General features: G+C 45.6%; 1 protein-coding gene across 2 annotated transcripts in view; it reads right to left on the bottom strand.

The window, feature by feature from the left end:
• Positions 1-2,175: 2,175 nt before the first annotated feature.
• ANOS1 (anosmin 1) overlaps positions 2,176-18,393 on the bottom strand; it is a 144,710-nt gene continuing 128,492 nt past the window's right edge. For both annotated transcript variants that reach the window (XM_039852229.1, XM_039852228.1), the window contains 6 exons: positions 14,578-14,724; positions 11,399-11,493; positions 9,251-9,422; positions 8,575-8,795; positions 7,330-7,471; positions 2,176-6,207 (listed from right to left, as the gene is read on the bottom strand). In XM_039852229.1, the coding sequence (XP_039708163.1) occupies positions 6,149-6,207; positions 7,330-7,471; positions 8,575-8,795; positions 9,251-9,422; positions 11,399-11,493; positions 14,578-14,724 (836 nt within the window). In that variant the 3' untranslated portion in view covers positions 2,176-6,148. The remainder of the gene's footprint in view (positions 6,208-7,329; positions 7,472-8,574; positions 8,796-9,250; positions 9,423-11,398; positions 11,494-14,577; positions 14,725-18,393) is intronic.

Raw genomic sequence — 18,393 nt, 5'->3', positions numbered from 1 at the left:
AGGGGGCTTTACGATCGATACGAGGTGACCGCAGCGAAGGAGGGTTGGTTTCCGTCACTTAGAATGAACCCGACCGCATTTGACGGGCGCTGGCTGGCGAGGAGGAAAGATCTGTCTGGGGTGGGAGGGTGGTTCAAAATCGGCGTTGGCTGCACGTGGCTCATGATGCAATAGTGTCTGTTCCTCCATTCAATCTGCCTGTCTTTGGCTACGTTTAAGTCCCCAGAAGCCACCTCTCCACAGCTATTATTGCATGAGGCCGAGAAAGAGATGGCTCTGTGTTTGATCAATATTTCTCGCAATAAATTCCACCCAAAAGATTGACTAGACACTTTGCATCCTTACACCTGTCTATACCTGTATATATTCGCGTGCAAACTCCTAGCTACGTCTGTATCGTTGTGTGTCATGTAGCCGAGCAGATAGTCGTGGAGGACAGTTCATTTCACTGCACTGCAGTCACTGTGAGTCTTCTCGATGACTTTGTGCTTCTTGGGGTCTGCAAGCGGGAATGTTTGACCTTTCTCAACCCATGCGTCTTCCTGGTCTGGGGGAGCGGCTGGCAGCATGGGGCACATATTAGAACTCTCTGGGGACCCTTTAAAACCCTGATGTTTACTCATCACTGCAGATCTGAAGGTGCTGGAAGTCACTGCCCCTGTTAAAATGTCCCCTGGGCATCTAGCAGGCAGCCAATTTGGACAGCGTCTGACCCTGGGTCACGGTAATAATCAGAAGTCATCGTTCAAAAGTCAGTCTTCGTTACATGAATATGAAGCTCGAATCAGTTCTCGACTTCAGGCAATGTTTGGCTTTTTTAAACGCTAATGAATTCAGTATTCTTTGCTTTCCCTCAAATCTGCTTCTCGACCATAAATAACCGCTTGAATTTCTCTCAGTTCGTGAAGTGACTTTTCAAAGCTACAGTTTTTAGTTACACATAAATTTAAGTTTCATTGGGCGAGACAGGTTTTTGCAAGCAGACTCATTAGGCATGCAGCCTCCTTAGGAAAACGATTCATTGAGTGGAATTCAAGCCAGCACCAAATGCATATAGCAAGTCGATCATTCTCGTAGCCCTGAAGTTAAAATCGGCATAAAACAAATGCATTCGGCCTTAGAGAAATGTGCAGAAATCTGCAAAACGCCCTTGAAACTGTTTTAAGGAATTGTCTTTTAGATGTTCTTCTTCAATACAATGGCGCACACATGATAAACTTGCATAGAACTAATTAATACACATGCGTGTATACACACACACACACACACACACACACACACAGTCACACGCTATCACACACTCTAAGCCTGTAAAACCCAGCGAAGTCTGCACGAGCTCTGTGGATGGCGTTGATATCATTCAGCTTCCCAGAGACGCCACCACGCTGTACTTCTGAAGATGCTACCATCGGCATAAACATCCCATGGCTGGGGGCTCAGCTGGACGGTCGACCCCACACAAGTCTTGACCGAGCACCTGACTACTCAGGAGCCTCGCGGTCACTCCCCAACACAGCAGTGTGTGTCCCGGGCAGGAGAACCACGCACACAGGGAGCCCGCCTTTCCTAGTCCATGCCTCTAGACCCGAACCGGGCACCTGCCAGCAACCAAGGAACCGCCTGCTAATACACGTGTCGGGAAAGAAAGACGAGGTTTTTATGGACGAAAAAAAAAGATGATTCACGTTCCCCCGGATGACACCACGTTATGGGTTACGTGCTGCATGTCCACTGCATCTCGAAGCAGGACATGCTGGCAGCTGTCAGCAGCTGGGACATGAAGCTTCGCATGCGGTCTGTAGCATTGAAAATGCAAAGCCAGACAGGACGGCTTGTCGGTGTCACATACACCTAGTATTTGCTGGACACCTCCTACGAGCAGGTGCGGGGAGGCGATATAATTTAAAACAGTAGACTGTCGATCCCCCCAAAATGCCACTAGAACCAACAGGATTAGCAGTTATAAATATGAGGAAAGAATTCAAAATGTTGATCGTCAAATGCCAAAATACTTTCATTAGGATGGCAAGGTCTCATTACATTTACCAGACCTCAAATTCCACTCATGCCGGAATATTAATTTTTTTTTTAATCTCCCCGGCAGCATACGAAACGGTTCATTTTCCTTCCTCAATGAATTTTTTTTTTTTTAAATAAATGAGTCTAGTCCGCTGGGCAGGTTTAGGATACTTTATTATTGAATCAGTATGTACAAATTCTAACACGAAAATAATGAGTCACAGAACATCAGGCTATTTACAATACTTTTTTGTTTTTTTACAATTTTTTTTTTACAAGATTACTTCTCTCTAAATAACAGGACAGACACACACGAAAATCAAACTTTATTACATACATAAATAAATATTGACTTTAAATGGCCACTGTAAGGGACATGGTTTCTACAGACCAACTGGATGAGAAGGTGGCAGTTTGTTATCTGCATACTATAATATAATTAAGTAAAGAAAAAATAATAGCTTTACGTACAGACCTCTGTTAACCACTCTGTCCACCGTATAACTTGCCAAAATATTCCGCAGAGGGGAGACGCTGAGGCTGGCCATGCAAAACCACAGATAAGAGTCAGCATCTTGATGCATTTATTTGTATTTTAAATGAATTTTATTTAAAGTACATGCGACAGACATGTAGCACTCGTGTTCCGGTTTCCAATGTGAAACTCGAATAACAAGATTTGGAGGCGTCTGCAATGACTGGAGTGAGCGAACTCGAAGAAACCTGTATCACGCGGTGTAAGACAGGGCGTCAAACCGGTAAGTCATTTTCACAAGTGACGCTGACTGGCACGTAGGACAGCCTCAATGTTTGTCCTCGCATGATGCAGACACATGTCAAAATTCAGTCTTTTTAATAGGCTTCTCACTGGACATAAAAGACAGGGTTTCGGGCTTTGAGGTCAAATGTAATCGCTTGCAGCTGTTCCCCAGACTGAGCTTAACGCCTGCATTTTACGGGACTCCCGATACTGGGCAAATTCTCACCCCGTCAGGAAAGGTCACTCTGCAGTGCAAAGATTCTCAACCGGGGCTGACTTGATCCCCCAGGGGGTGGCTGGCACTGTCGGGAGGATTCTGGGTTGTCACGCCTTGGGACAAGGTGCTGCCGGCACCTGGTGGGTGCTGACCAGAGCTGGTGCTCAGCACCCCACAGTGCCCAGGATGGTCCCTACAACAGACAATGATACGGCCCCCAAGGTTAAGAGCGCCGCGGTAAACAAACGCCTTCCATGGACGGCTACAGGTCGTTTTAGGTTGCTAGGATGCAGACGTATTTTTAAACTTTGAATTTTGTTTAATAAACATTTCCAAACGTTGCCTGTCATGAGCACGATTGTCTCTAACAGGTCATATTACAATGACTTGAAAGGGCACGCGTTTATCAAAATCATTCCAAGGACTTCCACTACACATAGAAGAAGAAATGAATTCATTATGAGCGAATTCAGGGAGTGAACAAATGCACAGCACTGCAGTGTATAGCAAATCACACACCTGTATGTGATGGGTTTATATTTTGATGAGCTCCATTTTTTAAAGAGTAAATGCTATCACTGAATATGTTTTTCCCCGTGTGTCAGAGATGCATCTAATTTCAATAAAACGCATTAGTGAATTAGCCACTAAAACTATGTTTTTAAAATAAAAAACATTGTATCCCTTTATTAGGGCTTTCAAATTATAATTCAAAAACTGTCAACATATTTTGCTCACTGAATACGATTGTGGATTCTTGAAATTCATAAAAGAAGCTTTTATTGCCTAATTAATAGGATTTTGCTCCCAAGGATACTAATAAAATTTAAGTTATTTAATATTATAGCAAAATTACATGCTCGTAACAGCTGCTTTAGAGTTTTTAAGGATGGTATAAGCTTCAGAACCTTCATCCAAAGTAAAAATATATTTGCTCAATGTCTATTAGCCAGACAAAAGAAACATCATTAAGTTGTATAAAATTAAACTTATATAATAATAATATATTGTATCTAGGTATATACTCCTGCATTATAAGGTATACAGCAGTAAAAAAAAATTGTCGGCACAAACACTAGGGCTTATTCATGATGAATTAAAGTAAAAGATAGATTTGTGGCCGATAACTGCAAGTCTTAATTTTAGAAATTTTAGAAATTTGAAATTCAGATGCTGGTAACGACACGAGAATATATGGTAGTTTCAGAGACACGCTCTGTGTTCGCTCAAGCGAGGGGGTGTTTTAAATGAAGGCTGCTTCCTGTTCTCTCCATTGAGAACATGTAATTCTTGGAGCCAGGTAATTTCACATTTGTGATAAGTCCGTCCCAGGCCGTGGTAGAAGCTGCAGAGAACCACTCAGAACCAGAACGCACTTGTGCTCTGATACTTCTGATTTCTATCACTTGGACGGAGCCACAAAACACTTCTTGCATTATCGACTTTTTCATGTTAATGCACAGAACACAGTTCTCAGCATCTATCATCAGTATCCGTGCTACAGGCCGAGCTTCTCAAAGATAGGCATCCAGAGACTAGTGGAAACGGTGTCTGTCTCTTTTACACGGCATGGGCTCTGAGTCACGGCAGTGCGGCCTCATGGGGCCTCGGCCTCCTGAGCTGGACGCCTGGCCCAGGAGCACCAAGCCCCACCGGCCACCCCTAAGAGGGACGTTACCGAAAGTGTCCCCATTTCACCTGCTTAGATCATGAAACGAGGAAGCCTTTCCTTCAAAATGTTTATTTCTGATAAAGGATTCTTTTCTCATAGAATCAACAGTGATGGGGAAAATATATGATCCCTGTGACCTTTAGAAGAACTAGGTCTTTACCCAGAACCAGTGAGCTGTGGAAAAAATTTCTTCAGAGATTCATACTCTTGTGCATCTAGGTATAAGTGCACATGCTTAAAACTGTGGACGAGTATAGGCATATTTCAAACCACATATCTGGGTAGTCCTCAAGAAAAAAATGACTAAACTAGACATTTCTGTGTTTCAGGTTGCCCCAGTAGACACTGAGACACTACAGACTCATAACATGGTTTGACGAGTTTGTCCGAAGAGGCAGTAGTTCGGAGCCTGTAAAATTTCCCAAACGATAACATGTAACGGATTTGAAAAAGCAAAGGTTCATTCGAGGCCAATATCTGTCCTCTATCAATCAAAGAGACTCCTCTTTTTTTATATTACCGAGAATATTCTACCATACAAATAGATTACTTTGATTGAGAGAAGGCAAGTCTCAGTAAAAACGTGAGACTGTTCAAGAATTGGGATGTTTTCTTTCATTTTAAGAAACAGGTTCTGTAAAGTTTTTAGATACCTAAAACTGGTAAACAAACCATACAAGCACCAGTTTCCTGTGTTAATGAAAAAGGCAAATATAAATAAGAGAACATAGCAGGAAAGTCTCTCATAGGATGAAATATTAAAAAGTATCCTCAGAAAAGCATTTAAATTTCTCCAAGGCAAAATCTGGACAGCAGCTGAATTTACCGAATCCTTCCTGCCTTGGATGCCTCCCAGACATCATAATTTACGGATTGAACACTCATTTGTCTTTGCATAAAATGAAGCTTTAGGGTGTTTAAAGTGACAGCATTTTTAGATGTGCATGCATTGGTATATTTCAGGTTAAAATTTCCAGCTAAAAATCATACGTAATAAAGATCATCTTACGCAAGATTGGAATAAATGTGGCCTAAAAATTGTATCGTCCTAGTTGGCTTTGCTAATCAAATCAATATTTTAATTGTTAAAAATTCCATTGATTAACTTGACGCTGACTGTGTCTACGAACTGGGTATTTGTTACGCTGACTTGTCCTGATGGACAATTTGCTGCTCTAAGTGTAGGCAATCCTGTACCAACTCCATCGCGATTCGCAAAAGCACGTACGAACACAGAATTTGCAGTTAAGTAGGCGGAGTCTTCATATTCTCTACTCTCACAGAAAACCGGTGTCCATCTTCACTGACTCGGCATTTGTCCCTGTTTCTGGGTGCATCCTTGATTGACGGAAGTACTTGTTGACGTGGGAGCGTGGCATCCTGTGGTGGGGGAGCTATTGCTGCTGTGGGAACGCTTGGCCGGTCCTGCGGTTCAACGAGCTCGCCCATTCGCTCCATTTCAGACATCCCTCGGAGCAGGTTAATATCTTTCTGGAGAAGGCTTGTGATGATGTGGATGGTGGTGCTTCAGGTGTGGCCCTAAGAAGTGACACAAGTTACCTATCGGTCATTCTGCTCTGTACGTGTTGAATAAACAGTCCGAATAAATAACGTTTATCTATAGTGAAAGCGTTAGGCCAGGCAAACGTCCCCTGACACATCTGTGCCTTTCTGCACCCAAAAGTACACACGTCCATCCATCATCCTTTCTTTTCTCTCTGTCTCTTTCTAGTTTTCACCTCTTCCCACCTGTTTCTTTGTAAAGCCCAAAAGACCACAAGAGAAACAGGACAAGCTCCTTTTCTTAAGTTCTATAAGCAAATAAAACTTCTCTGTATTTCTTCCAAAAAAAAGTTTAAAAATTAACTGATATTTTGACTAAACAGAATCTCAGTTGAGGAATCTCAGAGAAGTAGTCGCCCAACTCCGCCACCCCAAAAAAGAAAGGTAAGGGGCCGTCAAACTCTCATTGCGATAGTTTCTGTTTCTCTTTAAATTCTTAAGAAAAAAAGTTAGCGAGGCACGTTTGACCCACCGTTTAAAGAAATCGGAAGTAAAACTAGGATTACTTCTCAATTCTCTTATCAACACGCAACCCTTTCAGTGCAGCTTTGAAAGTTTAAGCTGGGAAAAAAAAAATAAGCAAAACACATCTTTAAAAATCAGCAAGAGGCTCATTGCTTTGAAACTGTCGGTAACGATTTTTTTAAAAATTTACTTGATTGAGCGGTAAATCAAGTAGATGGATTTGGGTCATATTATGAAGAAAACGTATGTCGTAGATGACAGTAAAATGTATGTAATAATGAGCTTCTTTGCAAAATATTATAAAAGTGTTTCAGACTGATACGAGATTATAGATGTGTTTCCCACATTTATTTATGGTTTCAAAGGCGAGGGAAAAGCATGCTTTGTGTCCAAATAAAAGGGAAGGAAGGAAGGAAAGGAAGAGAGAGAGGAAGGAGGATGAGAAAGGGAACAATTATCCACCATATAATTTAGGCTAAAATAAAATCCAGTAGGTGGATGTAAACGGGAAGGAAGAATTTTCAGGTCAAGAGAGTTCTCGTGGCACAGGCGTCTCTGAGGACGCGTTTCGGTTTTCGCCCAGGCTTTTCTGTCTGTCCGGAGGGTGGGAGGCGGGGTGGCGGACACACTCACTGTGCGCTGAGGACGAAGGCAGGTCGGGGGTGCGGAAAGTCTTGACCGTGGCTGGCCCTTCCCCCGCTGTGGTCAGCGCTTGAACTTCCAGCCGGTACAGGGTGGATGGCCTCAGATTGGGCACGGTGAGGACATGGTGATCCTGAGGGGGACACAGAAAAGGACACAGTCGTCCACGGCCTTTACGAAGCAGCAGACACAGCGGACGCAGCCACAGGGTGAAGGACGCACCCGTGCGCACGGTGCTTCTCAGTGCCGCGGTGTCCGTGGCAGGCTGGGTCCCCTCCTTCGCTCGACCCCCCTGCTGGACAGGCCATCGGCGCCCGGCTCCGCTCCTGGCACCCCGAGACCCTGGCAGAGTCACAGCGAGACTGACCCTGCCAGTTCTCAGGCTCGCCCTTGGGGGGACGTGCCGCCCGCCCCGACAGAAGACTTTCCCATGGCCCGCAGCTCCCATCGGCACGTCTTGTGATGTGAATTCTTGAGCATCCACATTGCTGCGGACGAGCCAACTGCTTTCCCTTAAAACACGGTATCTGTCAGTGCCCGTAACCGAAAATGTTTATTTGGATGCCAACACATTCTTCTCGAAACTCAATAAAACCTAATACACTCGTAGAATAACTGCTTCTAATTCCATGGAATTTTTCCTTCCGGGATTTAAGCTGGGTTTTTTTGTTCGTTTTTTTTTGTTTTTTGTAGCAGAAGTTGGGTATTCTAAGGGCATTTTTAAGGAGGATAAAGGTTCACACATGGGTTTTTTCTTTCTTTTTTTTTTTTTTTTCCCGCTTTTCAAGGAATTAAGTGGCCTTGAAGACAGGCCAGTTCATTATCGAGTCTGGCCAAATTCGAAGGGCGAAAAGGAAGAGAAACAACAAGCTTTTTAAAGCTATTTCCCCCGCATTTAACGCTTCCAACAGGACATGTCCAGTTGGAGGGAGGGAGATGAGGTGAATGAAGACAGAATAAAATGGCCGAGGGACTGGAACACGACACGACAGGAAGCAGGCTGCTGGCGAGCTGGCTCCGGCCATCACAATTTGTCAGGAGGGCAGTTTATTCTACTCACAATCACACTGGTGCTGTGCTGTTTACTTGCAAAACTGAACATTCAGAACAAGAAAATGTAGAAATCAGACTCCATCACACAGCCCTCGGCGCGACAGAAATAGCCAGCCCTGAAGGTCATTCGCCATGAGCAGTGACCACGAGCGCCACGGACGTGGTGACCGAGGTGACACCTACCGAAGGCAGGATCTGGGACTGCGAGATGAGGCTGTTGGGCAGGCTGTTCTGTCTGCTCTCCGTCGTCACCTCCGCCCACGTCACCTGGAAGCCGGTCATGGGCTGGTGGAGGTTGGCCTTGGCCATCGTCCACGAGAAGTGGCCTGTGATGTTGACATGCTGGATGACGAACGAAGCAGACAGGTTCTCCGGCTTGGCCAGCACTTTGGAAAGGACGTGACCTGTCGTCATTCGAAGATGGAACCCAGGGTTAGGCTACCGGACAGAGCGAGATGGTGAGCGGACTTAGAGCCAGCCTGGGAGAGGGGGTGGCCTCCCAGTGGGAGGGACGTAGAAGCCATGTCACCGCGGTCTTCAAGCCCGGTTACGGATGGTCACCTCTCTGACACGTAGGGAGAGTGTGCGACTGGGACCGTCACCGAGGCCACTCTGTGCTAAGTGCTTCTGACCCTTTGGGGGTTATCTATAGCATCCGGCTTTGGGATGGATAAAGGGGAAGGGATTCTGCAATCTGGCAGGACATGCCGTTTCTCAGAGGACAGAAATGGCCGCAGTGACAAGGGTAGACATGCGGGTAATCGGGAGAGTTATTAGAAGTTACTGGAATAAGGTTTGGACATGTGGATACAGCCGCGAATTTCCCAGAGGGGCACTTGGGACTTGAGATGAGGAGTACCTGCTCCCTCGAGGCAGCTGATGACCTTGTGGCTTTTTCCCTTGAGAGCAGAGCACGCTGGAGTCGTAAAGAAAATGCTTTCTGCCTTCAAGCGGCCCTTCGGCCGGCTTGGTTGGACGGTCACCTTATATTTGCAGGAAAATGACAGATCTTGAAGAATTATATAATTTTCCTGGAGCAAGAGAGAAAACACGCTAGCAATAAATCTCATGAAGGATTGGAAAAAAAAAAAACTGGCAGGAGATGAAATCAAATTCCATAATAATAATTCAATCATAATAAGACGATTTTCCTGGGCATGGATGGAGTGGGTGTAAAATGTCTTTTGAAACAAGGACAAAGGAGACAGCAGTGTCCACGCTTTGATGGATTACAACAGCGGCACGAGACACGTCCTCCAGACTTACACAGGACCCTCGCAATTCCGCATCAAGGCGGCCGACTGCACCCTCCGCGGCCAGCATTTGGGAGCTGGCGGCGGTGCAGGTGGCTGTGTCAAGCCGTAAATACAAATCTAATTATTTTCAATAGGAAAAAAAAGAAAAAGCTGGCTGGGGCTTCTCTGGGACACGGGCTTAGTTTATATGTAAGTTCTTCTTGAAAACGAAATTAGTATATTCCTTTAGAGCTGTCATCCACCCCTTGCCCCCCGTTTTGAAGTGCAGTCATTGCTTCCTGCCACACTACTGTGACTCAATAGAAATACGAAAAACAGGCTAAACCGCCAAGGATTAAGAGGCTTAGAATATAACTTTACAGCAACATAGAAAGATGACAGTTATAACACGTTTGTTATAACTACGTTTCTTTCATGTCTGTCTGTGGTGCTTTTCCGTTCTAGCTGATAGTTCCCAGGGGTCCATGCGTGCTTACCAAAGACAAAGGGGGGACCTTTGTCTGGGTCCCTTTGGGGAAATGTGAGAATGAGCAAAGGGGAGGGGCTGGCCCTTTATCTAGAAGGGACAAGCAAAGGCAGACACAGGGCACGGTTAATACAAAGAGTGACATGGACGCAAGATGATACACTTCGATGTCCAGCCGCCTGAAAATAAGCCCGATTCTCTGTGAATCCAAAGGCACGCGGAAGGAGGACAAGCCCACAAAACATTTCATACATCCTGCTTCTGCTTCGTCCTCTGCTCTGCAAATACATTTCCCTTTTTCAAATATCAGTTTTTTTACTTTTACAGAAGGCCATACACGTTGGGAAGAGCTTACAGGTGAACGAAAGGAACGCCTCTGGTAGAAAAAGTCAAATCCAGTAAAAAAAACAACAAAAAAACAAACAACAAAAAAAACTATTTCTGCAAAACCAATGACTTGTTTTATCTTACCATCTTAAACTTATGTGATTCCACGTGATTTGAAAAATACTGCCCTTGTTGCTTTAGAAAATACTCAAAAGAAAAATGTTCTAGTTACAGGTCATGTATCAATATGCTGTCATTTGGGGCCATGCTTTTAGATATTTTGGACCGTCGTGGTGCATTATTACATATAAACCGCTGTCATCGACATCGTGCTTATTTGACGCCATCTTAAACATTTCCTCTCGGTTTGCTGATTCTGCTCTATAACTCAGGCAGTAATCGCAGATATTTGGAATAACATATTAAGGAGTACGGACAGAGCTCCTATTCCCCTGGAGTTTAATGTTCTCTGAAAGTTCAAAGTCAGAAGGTCAGTGTGTGGCGTAGAGGGGAGAGCTCAGATCTTTCGTTAGCTGGATGAGTCGGTGGCAGTTAGGGACACGGCAAAGCAAGACAGGCAGGAACGTACAGAAATTCACTGCACAGTCGAAAAGTAATGCCTTGCGACGGTGCTGCCAAGTGAAAAATCAGAAAATAATTCAAAGTTTTTGCCCTTTTCAAAGGAAACACACAGCGCCCCTGGAGCGTGTCCCTCTGGTCCGAGAGATCCTGAGCATCGGTGTCAGAATAATCCCCACGTTCGGGGACCGGCCGTGTGTGGCCGCTCTCGATGTCACCTCGTGAACGGGTGACAGCTAGTCGCTCACTCAGATGTGGATCAGTGACCGTGAGGGATGCAGGGGACGCACGCTGCGCCCGTGCTGCAGGCCGATGCCACACACAGACGGGCGGAGTGAGTGCCGGTCGCCTTCGGGGTCAAGGGCGCTCATCGACTCACCTGGGTCGTGGCGGACGACGCCTCCGGCCTGGCGGTCTCGTTGTGGGCGCACAGTTCTGGAGACCAGTGCACGTGGTAGCGGCTGACGCTGGGGTCTGCAGGGTGGAAACACACACAGAAGTCACAGTGTGGATATCGCCATCTGCATAGACCAGGGCTCTTCGAACGGGAGAGAACGGGAAGGAGCAAAAAAAAGTCGTGGGGGTCACCCAGGAACGCGCACGGGAACCCGAGGAGCCACGCGCGCCTCGCAAAATCCTGCTTACTGTCTCCCTCCAAAGAATAAAGTCGGGGGGTGGAGGATGCAGTACGCTGCCCCAGGAAAACTGTGCTGAAATGTGAGCACGAGGTAGAAAAGGTCATCGGTGAAGTCACGGCCAAACGACCCACATGGCACATAGTAGGTGCTCAATAAATGTTAGTTGAATGATATCTTCTCGTGAAATAATGCCTCGTTCTCTCTATATTTGTAAAAATGCTTTGCTAAGACAGATACTAAAACTTCCTGGTTTTGTACAACTCAAGTAAGAATCATGAACACCTACAAGGCATAAGGCACGTCTCCTCCAAGCAGAAGTACAAATGTTTTCTCTCTCTGCCCAAGCTAATTGTTCATATTTATGGGGTGTAAACACTAAGCGTAAAGCCGAAAAAAGTCTAAAATGACCTGTTGTGGATTCTAGTATCACACGATAAAAATGAACTGATAGCTGTAGCATAATAAAATTACTAATTAATAAAATTTGCCAAGAAACTAGTCCTTGCACGATAACGTTTGTTCTACAAATTCACTGTTGAAGATACGTACTTTCTTCTGGCGTATTCACTAATGTAACCCAACTACCGTATGCAATAAGTTGAGAACGGCTAACATCTGATGGTTGATTCTCTGTCCTACCCAATTCTATGCTCCGTCATAATAAATAATACCACAACCTCGAAGCTCTCGCTTTGGGAAATTTCAAAGGAAATGAATAGATGTGTGCTTTTTAAATTCCCAACTCCAAGTCCAAAACCAACATCTTGTCCACCACTACTTTTCGGAAAGGTGACATCTAAGAACCAATGTCTGCTTACAGTTTTGTCTTGATTAGAGAACAAGATTCGCTTCCACCCCGATGTCCCCAGCCGCCAGTCTCTTTGGGTTTCAAACTCAGTGTTCCCACCGGCGAACACCGGCTATAAATCAGGAACATTCGGCTACTTGTGTCAGGGGTGAAAACCATTGAAGATGGATCTAGTGAGTTGCACACAGAGTCAAATGTATAATTTCACAGAGTCAAAAAATTCCAGAAAATCCAGCGAACGTGTCCAAAGTGACAAAAACATGTCATGTGCACATTCTATAGAGAAATCACCTAAGAGCATGCCTCTGCATCAATGGAAAAGGTATTTCCTTTCCGACAGTTGTGATGATTATAAATATACATATTTTATAAGTGTCTGGGGACATTTGGCTTGGGATTCTGCGTGTCATATTGGTAGCATAAGCTTGGAACACGTGCTCTGCATCTCATTCTGCTCTGGGCTTCCCGAAGTTTCTGCAGCCTGCTTGCGAGTGTCCTAACATAACGAGCTCCGCTGTGTTTTACATGCGAACTTGGCTTTCGATTTCAGATAACGAAGGAGATGGGATGGATATAATTTAATGAAAAGGGCTTTTTGGAAAAATACGAAAGTAGAGCGCGCCTAGTTCTTAGTACAGCACCTACGTCGGTGGCTGTGTGACCTGGTGAAAGTCACATGGGACATTTGCGGACTGACAGCAGGATAAGCTGCCACGTGACAGCTGCTGTTCTGATTCGTGTTTCTATGGCATAGCTGTCACCTGAGGTGCCGGATTCTCTAGAGTTAGCGTGTGTGTGTATACACACGCATACACACCCCCTCTGCCACAGATGTTCACAATTCCATCTCACATTAATGAAGTACGCTGTTTCGTTAAGAATATTAATATGACACGCGGACATACAATTCTACTTTAAAATAGAGAAGTACAACAGACGAAACCTATTTTATAATTGAATATTGGTTATAAAACTTACGAATATCTTAACTTTTAATTTAATAAACAATGCCGAATAAGCGATGACACCGTTTTTAATGTTTGAAGGTTGTTACTTTTAACGAAGACATGATAGCGACAAAATATTAATGGTAATTGTAATGTTATTTTAGCTTCAGAATGGGCGTCGGCAGCTTGGAAGAAAATTCTGGAACAAGAAGAGTATGAACATCAATATTCTTTGCGGCCTATGGGCTGATACCCTGAGTGAAATAACACTTTGGAAGAACTAGAAAAAAAATCTCAAACCAGAGTCTCGAAGCAATCTGTTTTGCTTATGTTTTTAAGTGTATAGGATGATAAAGATAAAAAATGTACATCAAATAATTCTAAAAGGACTATTTCAGTAATGCAAAATAAACATTCTAAGAATAAAGAAAATAAGTAAACAAAATGAATTGATCTTAAAGATGAATACTCAAGCAAACAAGAAGAATTTACTCCAAAGATAAATGTTCATTTCGGTATGAATTACAAAATGGTAATTGTGAGAGAACCTAAATGTTTTTCTGCAGTGGACTCATGACATGTGTTACGGTAGATCAACGCAGCAATGGAAATTCTGGAAAAGTATGACAACACAGAATGCTCATCTAATGCTACTTGAAAATATGTGTGTCTTATACACACACAGAGAGGCATAGAGGATTTCTGAAAGGAAATCCACTAAAACACCGTGTCCACGAAAAGATACTGAGAAGATGACTTTTTTCCTCGTTTCCAAATTATTTATGTTATGGGTCTTTCTTAAATTAAAAAAAAAAAAAAACAATGTAGGACAAAAATTACAGCACAAAATCATGACAATTTTGAGCATTCTGGACACGAGATCAGCCTTCCAGGAAAAATGAGAAGATGGGTCCATATCCCTGATAAAATGATAAAATTTAAGCAATCGGCTGTTGCTCATTTCGAAATGTGTTCGAGATTCTAGGGATCGGGAACCCACTCAGACGTCAGAACCTAAGGCGTTAACAACACGGTCAACGCTGTTTTGTTCGGCCAGCGTTTTCCTTAACGTCAATACGACGGCTCGAGACTGGCTTTTCCCCAAGTCCCTTTACCCCACCGTGCCGCCTACAGCGAGTGACGAAGCAGCAAATCCCGTGCGTACCTTTGGACCTTTTCCAGTACACCTTCGCCTGCAGCCGGCCATCTTGATAGAAGGGCACCCCGATCTCCAGCGGGCGGCTGGGCTGTCGTCTTGGGAGAGGGGCCTGCGTTTCCAGAACGCCTTTTCTAGTTTTCCCGAGTTGTTCTTCTACGACAAAGCATAACGTTCTCATTGACTGGTTAAGAATAAGGCGAAGAGGTAAGACGCATCCCAGCGTCTTTAATTTCACTGTTATTCATTCACATTTAGTGACTTTTTAAAAGCGAAAGGCGATACAACTGTAGATTCTCTCATGCCCAAGTGATAACACCCACCCCCCGCCCCGCACCCAGCAGAATATGTTGCAGTACCCGAAAGGAGCTGAGATGTGCCCCCCAGAATTTCAAACAGCCTCAGAGATGCTCTCACTGAAATAACAGGTGTAAAGAGTATTTCTCGTTATGGAGGTGCTTTTTTTTTAATATGCAAATATCGTGTCGGCAGAGCAGGATCGCTCGCTTTTCATCGAACCCCATCGCTGTGCCTCAGCACCTGGTACACGGCCCTAAACGGAAAGATGGGTCCCCTCTGTGACGTCAACGGGAAAGGGTGCACGTCGCATCGCCCCACGGATCTGCAGACCAGTGACGGCGTCCCAAAAAGTATTGCCTGCGGGCCAGGACAGGATGAGGTTCTAGATGATGTAACCTCGACAAAGGCCGGCCGAGGCCGGGCGTTTTCCTCCTCGTTCACGGTTGTGGGGAGGGACGCATAGTAAATTACGGGAGTGGGCAACCCCATCGCAGCGTCTACCGGGGGAGAAATGTCGTTTATTGGACAAAGCGAGGGAAACTGGAAGGTGAAATTATGTCACATAATAGGCGACATCCTCGCCACCGGCAGAAAGAAACACGGTCTTGGGTGAATCGGAACTTTAAAAATGTGTCTGGGAAGGAAGCCGGGGAGGAAGGAGGAGGCACGAGGTTAAGGGGACACGTCTGCCTCGGGGCGAGGCGGGATGGCCCAGGAGCAAACGGTGTGACGTGTCTACGTCCTCTGACACGGCACACCTGGGAAATCATCATCCGGCATCCGGGGGATGTTACTGGAGAGGAAAGGAGGCTTTTAATAGTTGGATTCGTATTTAGAGGATTTTAGTTTACATCGTTCCAATCAAAGCTTGGACATGAGAAACATTCTTTAGACTTAAGGGATCTTCACCCAAATCCAATACGTAGGTCAGGGGGTGGGGGGTTCCTACAGCAGCAGGCAGGTGTCTGAGACCCGCGGGCTATCCGGGGTTCAGCGCGTGGAGACCAGCAGATCCTACAGGCTAAGGGCTCAGCCCACACGATGAGCCCCCACCTCGGACACCGGTCACAAGTCCAAGTTCCTACTTGGGATTCCGGTGGCCACTATGCACGGAGCTTCCCAGACCCCCTCCGTGCGCTGGATTCATTTGCGAGTGCGGCTCACAGAACTCAGAGAAACGTCATACTCGCTAGGAACAGTCCGCCGGACGAGGTGCACAGGCCAGGCGCGTGGGAAACGGGGTGGGTAAGACTTCTCTGCCCGCTCCAGGGGCGTCAGTCTCCCCAGATCTCCGCGTGTTCACCACCCCCGGAGCTCCTCACACAGTGTCCTTCTGAGTTTTCACATGCACTTCATTCATTTAACCAGGCTCGACTGATTAAATCACCGGCGACTGGAGGCTGGACTCAGACTCCAGCCCCGCCCCCACTCCCCGGAGCTGGGGGGGTCGCCCCGAAAGTGCCAACACTCTATCCACAGGTTGGCTCCTCTAGCGATGACCCCACCGTTAGGCGCTTTCCAGAAGTCACCTCCTTAACGTAACAGGAGACGCCTTGATCAGCCTCATCACTTAAGAAATCCCGAAGGTTTTAGGAGCTCTGTGCCCAAACTCATGACCAAGACCCAATACGGATTTCTTACGCTAAGTCACGATGTCATGGGCTACTCCTTTATGACAGGTGCTGCGTCACACCCTGTAAGGAGCCAAGACAGCCGACAGCACAGCAAGCGCCGGGCCCACAGGAGGAGGCGGGCGCAGGGCTCCCGCCCCAAACTCTTCCCTTTCCGGACACCCCTGTGGGGTTCGAGACCGGTCCTGGTAACACTCAAAGTGACAACTGACTAAAGAGTTAAGATTTCCACACGCCCATTGATGCTTCTAACTCCGTCAACAATTCGGAAGGCTGAGGCTTCGCCAGCAAATCGGTCTGGTGGTTTCGGTACGAGGTCGAATCGGCACGTGGACTCCATCTTCCTTCCTTTTCCATCCTGCGCAAACTTTTGTGTGTCGTCCTAGATAAAAGAACGTCTTTTTTTTATTGACAGGTAGTGTCGCCAGCGCGTGCCGTACGAGACGTGCGTACAAACTTGTCTTAGAACTGGGCAGCTGCCTCGAAGCCTGCGCCCCACATTTTCAGAATCAAAAAGAACAGAACAGAATCATTTCGACCACATTCCACGAAGGTCCAAGGTCTCATTTCCACTCTTTAATCGTTCTAAAAGTGCAGAGGATTTAGCTATTCTGCTGGTTTTTCAGATGTCAAACGGTTGATTAATTGTACAGATGGAGAGATTCGGGGTATTTTCTCTGCGTTCTGTTTTTATTTCGCAGGCCTCAAAGAATATTCCACTTGCGTGAGGCAACTATAAAACACTTGGAATCTGTCAATCCTGAAAATATTCTTCTTGGCTCCAAAAACGCAAGCTACACTTCCATTAAAGGCGGGTTATGTCTTTCATCCTTGAAGGGACCATGCTATCAAACTGCACGCATACTCAGCCTTTGCTTCCACAGAAATATCTATCAGGGAAACACCTAGGAGCCTGCAGATCTGGAAAGACGTAATTCAAAACGTAATTTATATGGTGACATTTACTAGTTTCCTTCCTATAAAGTGTAATTTCCCTTCCTTACACCGTCAAGTTGTAATTATTCTTTACCTCCAGTTGGTTCACGATGAAATAGAGACCGTTCTTGTAAAAGTTATATACCTGTGTTTACGAGATTATATATCAACACTGGGATATAAAATCTTGACAAATAACCAGCTCTATGCTGCATAATCCTCTGCAAAGCTGGGGTCCTCTGTAGGACACCTCGAGACACAAGCTGGGTGTGTAACTGCAGGCACGTCATACTATTACTTGTTTTTGTTATTATTATTATTATTATTTTTACTTTTTTTTTTTTACTTTCCTGGCTGCACGTGAGAGGAATCAGTTCATCCTTAGAACAGAGTGGCCTTTGACAGGTTTACCTATCAGACCTCTTCGCTGGTCGGGGAAAACCTTCTGCAATTTTAAAAGATAATTAGAACATGACGTAGACACTCAGAATCAGGCTGTCCAGATGCAGAGGACCCAGTCGAGGTTGTCGATGAGAGGGAACAACGGATTAACTTGCTTTCATCGGTATTGAGGGAGCACGGCCACGATCAGGCATAGGCCCCTGGAGCTCAGCGGTGGACCGTGACGGCTGCTGTGGGCACACGGGACACTCTGATTCCAACTTCCACAGGGACGTGTCTAGACCACACACGGTGAAGTCTATCACGTGCCACAGAAAAGACACCTCTGCCTGAGCTTACAGGCGACAGAAGCTGAACATGGGTGATGGGTAGTAGATACATTTACGGGGGACCGTGTGGCTTTCCGTACGCCGTGCGATGTGGCTCAAGGGGACAGACAGAGGTTTACGATCCTGCTTGAGCGCATGGGAGAAGAAGCTAATCACAGAGGACCTCGAGCTCACGGGGTTCAGTGGAGACGGCGGAGGGAGCGGACCAAGGCCTCAGGTGTGGTCTG

This window comes from Pteropus medius, unplaced genomic scaffold, assembly GCF_902729225.1.
Source record: "Pteropus medius unplaced genomic scaffold, Ma_sr-lr_union100, whole genome shotgun sequence".
Taxonomy (NCBI): domain Eukaryota; kingdom Metazoa; phylum Chordata; class Mammalia; order Chiroptera; family Pteropodidae; genus Pteropus; species Pteropus medius.
This window is presented reverse-complemented; position numbering and strand designations above follow the sequence as displayed.